At 50.7% G+C, this 7,133-nt stretch overlaps 2 protein-coding genes across 2 annotated transcripts in view; one reads left to right on the top strand and one right to left on the bottom strand.

Annotated features, from left to right (window-relative positions):
• The window catches only part of FAM166A (family with sequence similarity 166, member A), a 13,557-nt gene extending 8,243 nt beyond the window's left edge, over nt 1-5,314 (top strand). Inside the window, exons 5-7 of the mRNA XM_010086778.1 lie at nt 638-732; nt 2,842-2,959; nt 5,226-5,314. Of these exons, the coding sequence (XP_010085080.1) occupies nt 638-732; nt 2,842-2,959; nt 5,226-5,314 (302 nt within the window). The remainder of the gene's footprint in view (nt 1-637; nt 733-2,841; nt 2,960-5,225) is intronic.
• LOC104471435 (tubulin beta chain) lies at nt 5,305-7,127 on the bottom strand. Its single transcript, XM_010086775.1, has 2 exons — nt 7,002-7,127; nt 5,305-6,514 (listed from the first exon to the last, which is right to left on the bottom strand). Exons 1-2 carry the CDS (start codon nt 7,060-7,062, stop codon nt 5,454-5,456), a joined length of 1,122 nt encoding a protein of 373 aa, XP_010085077.1. The 5' UTR covers nt 7,063-7,127; the 3' UTR covers nt 5,305-5,453.
• Between the last annotated feature and the right edge of the window lie 6 nt (nt 7,128-7,133).

The raw sequence follows: 7,133 nt of genomic DNA, 5'->3' as shown, positions 1-7,133 counted from the left end.
GTTCCTCTGTGAGTGGGAGAATCACAGCGGGCGATGCAGGGGATTCCCCCGAAGGGTACGACTCCAGCCGAGGGACACGCCGCTCTGCCGCAATACGGCAGCTGCACGTCAAAATATTTCAGATTCTGCGAAAGAGCATCGATGGTTTAGGATGCTGAAGGCAAATGTTGCTCTCTCCAAAGCATCCCTTTGGGAAGAGGGAGTTCTGGCTGTTCTTAGGTTGCACCTCTCTGGTTTATGTAGTTTTAGACTTTATGTAGTTTCTGTCTTATGGTGAAAATCTGTTGGGTGGACAGGGCAAATGAGAAAGAAAGGTTGGAGACCCAGTTGTTAGCCCCTAAATGCGTGTTAAAGTGGAAGAGAACGTGACAGAGCTGTTGGTTTAAAGAACAAACTATACGAAAATGAAATGTTTCCTCTGTACCTCATGGAGACCAACAAAGGTCAGCTCAACCCATTGAGTTTTCCTTGGGAATCATAAAAAAGACTCTTTCAGAAAAGACACTTCACACGTAAGAGTTAATTTTACGATGTAAGTGGCTGCCTTTGTCCTTCCTATACTCTGCCGAGGTTCTATACCCATCCCAGCCGGGTTGATCCCTGTACACTATGTGTGTTCTCTTGTCTCCATCCCAAGGGTACGCTGGCTTCATCCCCCGCCTCACCTGGGTTACCGGCGTGAACTACGTCCAGAGCGTGAAGGAAGCCATGAACGAATTTGACCGACAACAGGTAGATTATATCCCCAAATCTCATTTCAATAACATAGTGTTGGTATTGATTCCTCTGCAATACCCATGTACAGCAGCGGCGTTAGAACCAGGGTACAAGTACAAGCCAAATACGAGTACAAGCCAAAGCAAATGCTGTTGGGTAACATGTTGAAAAAATCCTGAGCAATTAAATTCTGTAACTTGTTTCCTTGGGACATTAAGGGAGGATAAATGAGTTCATAAAAGGATTAAGCGAATCTAGTGAGGGTTGGTGGTTAAAAATGTTGCTCTGAGTGCAGAAACACAGGATGCTGTTGTCTGCGCTTCCCTTACGCCATAGATCTCCTCTACCTGGCTGGCAGTGCTGGACCGCTTCCTGGGCTGCTTGGGTGGATGTTTCTCCCTTTTAACCAGTTGTAAGGCTTTTGCCTTCACTAACAGAATTTGTCTTAAATGGATCTAGATCTTCTTTCTCCTCCTCTTGGGAAGGATGCAGAAATATCCCTCCTGCAGAACTATTTTGTCCCCTTGCTGCAAGATCTCCCACCTAATGCCATTGTGATCCTCCTACACGGGAAAACGCGATCCCTCCCACGGTAGTTAATAGTTCGCATTCAAAGCTGCACATTTCTTCCTGCTCCCCGGATGGAGTGAGACCCTGGGATGCAGCAGTCTCGCTGGTCCAGCACCGGCCAGGGCTGGTCAGCTCAGTGATGCTCGTTAAAAGCTAGTGATAACACAACATTCCCAGCCCTTGCTGTCACCGGGATTCCCTGCCTTCATCCCAGAGCATACAGGTCTGACGGAGAGAAAAGTCCCAAACTGAGGATCCCCAGCTGGGAGAAGCTCAGCTGGGCAGAAATGACTCAGCAGGAGAGCAGGGGGGCGGCGGTGCCCATGGCAGCCGGTGCCTTGGCTGAGATGTATTTCCCTGTGCTGCTGCCTTAGCCGCTCCTTCTGCCACTGATAGGAATCGAAATTAAACAATCCCCAGACCTTACCAAACCTAAACACGCTGTTTGCAAAGCCTTTCTGCCCTCATTTCTTAAGCAACGTCTGCCATGCAGTGAAGCAGCGAGGGAGGCGTTTCTCCATCGCAGCATCCAGGCTCGCAGGGGTTTGCTGCAGCACATCAGGCACTGAAGGAATATAAGCAGGCTGAAAAAAAAATAAATCACACCACATTTCTATCTAAGATGGCTTCTGACTTCAAGCCACTAATCTTCTGCCCTAAATCTCTGTTGCCCTGGGTTACATCGTGGGATGTGCTGTGGAGCGTCACTTACTGTCTGCATCAGGCAAAATAATGCAATCCTCTCGCTTCAATGCCGCACCCGAGGAGCTGCAGCCATCAGTCCATCACAAAACGGTTCAATGCCCCGCGGTTTGCTGGGCTCGGGGAGCCTGGTCCCATCACCGCCGAGCAGGGTGGTGCAGCGGCAGTGACCCCTTTGGGGTTTTGCCGCTGCAGAGCTGCGCTGTCCCCCTGCAGCCCACCCCGGAGCTGGGTCTGACCTGGGGCAGGGACAGTCCCGGGAGGTGATTTACACTCTCCCTGCAGCTAACGCTCCCTAAGCCTTCCTGTTCCTCCTCGCCGGGGAATTACTGGCTAATCACCGCCGGTGGGGCTCATGGAAGAACAGAACCAGTTGAAGGGGTCAAACCAAACCACGGGTGTGCAGAGTCACAGCGTGGGAGCAGCCGCGGCATGTCCCCAGCTCCGGCAGGTGCTGCTGGCTCCCGGGATCGCCAACGTACGAGCAGAAGGTGTTGGGGACCTGGGGACGATGCCCAAAGGTGGTGAATGCAGCCTGGTCTGTAGGGATCCTGATGACTACACGCAGGCCAGGAGCTGCTCTGTGCGCCTGGGGTGCGAGCTAGCAAAGGCAGCGCTGTCGAGGGCTGCTGCCAACAGCCGTCGGGAGAAAAACTTCCCGAGCGGAAAAGGGAAGCTGCAGTGTCGCTCCTCATCAGACGAAACCAGAGCTGGAAGGACAGTTCCTTCACATTGGCTGAAATATTTTCTTTAATGCAGAATCAAAACACGTGACTTGGGTGACAACCATGTGTTTTAAAATTAACTGTACTGTGGTGATGGGTTGTTTGGTCTTTTTTTGTTGTTTTCCAGTTTTTGGAGAGAAACCCATCTCACAGCTTTGGCAGGAGATTTCCCCAAACCTACTGGCCTAACAACAGAATTTACACCAGTGCTGGACTGATACCTTTCTACGCAGGCTTCGTACCGAGTAAGTTTATCAGCTGAGTGAAAATGAAAGTCATTAATACTAATTACGGTCATTAAGGGACATTCCTCTGGGTTCCAGCTGCCAACCCCCTGCTAAAGCAGAGGAGGCTCAGCACCACCCCATCCCATACATGCGTGTGTTAAAATTTCTTTGTCAGGAAAGTGATTCTGTTATAAAAAGCTTAAAGTCCGATAAAAAGCAAAAGGTAGATGATACAAAGGGGGTGAGAAAGCAAAAAAAACCCAACAGTGCAATGGTGTTTGGTAGCCATCAAGACAGGTGCTGGCTGCCCTGTGCTGGCTGCCTGATCCTTGCCAGCTGAAACGCAGAGGTGGGAAGAAAGTCGGATTGTGTGTGTTAAGGGGGAAGCTCTGCCCATGCAGAACATGAGGGTATTGGGCTAAAATTTCAACAAATTGGCAAGTAGTATCAGTATTTTTGGCCACAGGAAAGTCAGGAGCCCACAGGTCAGTAACATCACATGGGGAATCACGGAGATAAGCTGAAAGAACGAAACGCTGGGAATTAATGCGATAGAGGAGGAAAATGGTAGAAGACATAAAAAGGAGCAGAAAGGAAAGCAAGGAGTGGGAAAATATCTTGGCAGGGTTGGACTGTAGCTGGGATGGAGGTAGCAGCTGCTGACCCAGAGGGGAGAAGGCTGAGGCAGCGGATGTGGCTGAGGCAGGACTTGTACCAGGGGCAGGGGAAAGCCGGGCAGAAGCAGCAGTTTAACACCCGCCAGCCAGCGGGAGCTTGGAGGATGGCCCAGGGGAAAGGATGGGAACATCCTGCACGCTGCTGGAGCAGGGTGAGGCTGGACGGGTCTTCTGAGCAAAGATGAAGAGGAATATGCTGGGTTTGGCCTCTGTCCCCACACCCCTGCTCGTGGGGAGATGGCACGCGCAGCAGCTGCTGTCCCAGTGGGTGACACTTACCTGTCCCCTCTGTGTGGCAGCTCTGGGGCGTCTCCCCGACTGCTCCAGGTGCTCTGTGGTCACACTCCTCAAAGCTGCAGCCTGCCGGGTCAAGCCTCTGGAGAAAGCTGTTGTGAACCTGGGGGTAAACTGGGCTCCGATGTCAATACCTACCCATGTGCTTTGTCCTCTTTGTGGAGGGTGACGCAAAAGGGGGCTGGGGGGGAACGACACTGTCCTGCCCTTGGGAGCTGGCAGGCCAGGGAACACATCAGCTTCCATGTAATCAAAAGCAGCAAGAAAAACCCACCCTAAAACCAAGGACAAAAAACTGCTTAAGGTGCTACCCTCATGCTTTAAAAACCTGTTGTCATCTGTGCACCTAAGAAAGTATTCTCCTGGGTAGGTTTGAAACCAGCCACCTGTTTCTGTAGCCAGACTGATTTCCACTGCCCCAAGAGCCACCAGTCAGTGCAATTAATTTTAACTACTCCAACCAGTTTGACTGTGGAAGGAGAAGCTTATTTTTAAGACAGAAAAAATTAACTATCAGTGACAATCAAGAACACAGAACATTTAGAAGGAAAAGAGCCTGCTATCTCCTGTCCAGCTATTCAGAGTGACACGTTTGTCACTTTAGGTAACACTGAACATACTCAGTTTCCACAGTAAAAATTTGCAAATAGAGGGTTTTAATGAGATAAAAGTGTAATTTGGTATCAGGTGTTCAGCTCACTTCAAATCAGAGATGCTGTAGTAACACCTGACTTAATTTTAAAACCTCCACATGCTGATTTTTAAAAAAGTGACTCCAGCAAGGCTGTGTACATGGCAGCTCTTCAGCGTCATTTGTCCCCAGCAGTAAGCACAGCACAGCTTGTCACAGCTGTCCCCAGTGCTCCTGTGACAGGCCACAGGTGCCCGCTGGGTTTATAGTGCGAGGCTGCTGTGGCTCAGCCAGCTCCCCTGCTTCCAGCACACCCACCTGCACCATTTTGTTGCCCAGGCAGCCAGGTTTCCTCGCAGACACCTATTTGAATCCGTTTCCATTACAGTCCAGAGCTGCTCAGTTCCTGCCAAGAGTGAAGCCTGTAACAGGAGTCCACAGGCAGGTACCTAAATTTAGACCCAGCCTGGAGCTGAATTTCATCCTCCCTGTGAAGCGTACCTCCCCTTGCCAGTACCCCGATATAAAGTCATACCAGAGACTTTTCTTCAATTCCCCCCCACCAGGTGGAAGCAGGAGTGCCACCACATCCAGTCCATCTCCTTGCAAGGCCGGAGAGGAGCGTGGTTGCCTCGGGCAAGGCAGCAGGGTTCATGCCAAGTCCTTTATTCTTCTTTTCCAGACCTCCGCCACACCTACGCCCTAACTTTTGGGAACAGCACCCGGAAAGCTTACGAAAAGGAAGAAAAGAGACGAGCTTCTGCACTGTGAAAAATGCTTTAATGGTGCCTGTACAGCAACTGAAGTGACTTTGAAACAGGAAGAGGAACACAACACAGACAGAGAAGTTTTGAATGAAAGAGTTCATACAGCTTTAAACAAAATTTACAGGTGTTCATCTGCATAGCTTTTACTCTGCCTCTTCCTCAGCCTCCTCCTCAAACTCCCCCTCCTCCTCAGCTGTAGCATCCTGATACTGCTGATACTCAGACACCAGGTCATTCATGTTACTCTCAGCCTCTGTGAATTCCATCTCGTCCATGCCCTCGCCAGTGTACCAGTGCAGGAAAGCCTTTCGGCGGAACATGGCCGTGAACTGCTCGGAAATGCGTTTGAACAGCTCCTGGATGGCTGTGCTGTTACCAATGAAGGTGGCAGACATTTTGAGGCCACGAGGTGGAATGTCACAGACCGCTGTTTTAACGTTATTAGGAATCCATTCAACAAAGTAGCTGCTGTTTTTGTTCTGAACGTTTAGCATTTGCTCATCGACCTCTTTCATTGACATACGGCCTCTAAAAACAGCAGCTACTGTCAGATAGCGGCCGTGACGTGGGTCACACGCAGCCATCATGTTCTTTGCATCAAACATCTGCTGTGTTAGCTCTGGCACGGTTAAAGCACGATACTGCTGGCTCCCACGGCTTGTGAGTGGGGCAAAGCCAGGCATGAAAAAGTGCAAACGGGGGAAAGGAACCATGTTCACTGCCAGCTTCCGCAGGTCAGCGTTAAGCTGGCCTGGGAATCGCAGGCAGGTGGTGACACCGCTCATGGTTGCCGACACTAAATGGTTTAGATCACCGTATGTTGGAGTAGTTAACTTCAGTGTTCTGAAGCATATGTCGTAGAGGGCTTCGTTATCAATACAGTATGTTTCATCTGTGTTCTCCACAAGCTGGTGCACCGACAGTGTGGCATTGTAGGGCTCTACTACAGTATCTGATACTTTAGGGGAGGGTACAACACTGAAAGTATTCATAATTCGATCTGGGTACTCTTCACGAATTTTGCTGATGAGGAGGGTACCCATGCCTGAGCCTGTACCACCACCAAGAGAGTGAGTAAGCTGAAAGCCCTGGAGACAATCACAGCTTTCTGCCTCCTTTCTTACAACATCTAACACGGAATCAACTAATTCAGCACCTTCCGTATAATGGCCCTTTGCCCAGTTGTTTCCTGCTCCGCTCTGACCTGGAAGAGAGCCATTTTCGTATTAGATTACAGTCACTGCTTCCTGCTCATTGCTTCCAAGCAAAGCTAAGGAGCATCAGGCTACAGAGAAACCCCACCAAAGCTTTCATTTTATGGAGGGCAGAGCTGTGGTTTCACACAAGCACCTTTCAAACAGCTCAGTAAATATACAGAAAGCATTCATTATCAATGATGCAGCAGCCATTTCATTTCTGCTAATATTACAGAGGAGATGACAATCAGAAGAGCAACGACCTCTTGTGCCTTGTCAGACCTGCTCTCCCAGCAGCTGCCATCACCCACCAGCCGCAGATTCCCCACTATTTCATTCCCGTCATGAAGCGGCAGGATTAACCCCCCTCCCGGGGCCGCGCTCACCTCAGGAGCATGTGCGGCGCCCAAGCCCGCAGTGCAGTGTCCCTGCCCTGCCCACCCCACCCCGAGCCGGTTACACGACAGGTCCCTCCCCCGCTCCCGGCGCACTCACCGAACACGAAGTTGTCCGGCCTGAATATCTGGCCGAAGGGCCCGGAGCGCACCGAGTCCATGGTGCCGGGCTCCAGGTCCACCAGGACGGCGCGGGGCACGTATTTGCCACCTACAAAACAGGGAGAAGCCG

The sequence above is a fragment of the Pterocles gutturalis genome, unplaced genomic scaffold (assembly GCF_000699245.1).
Source record: "Pterocles gutturalis isolate BGI_N339 unplaced genomic scaffold, ASM69924v1 scaffold22356, whole genome shotgun sequence".
In the NCBI taxonomy this organism is placed as follows: domain Eukaryota; kingdom Metazoa; phylum Chordata; class Aves; order Pterocliformes; family Pteroclidae; genus Pterocles; species Pterocles gutturalis.
The sequence above is the reverse complement of the archived record's forward strand: the minus strand, read 5'-3'. Positions and strand labels throughout refer to the sequence as shown.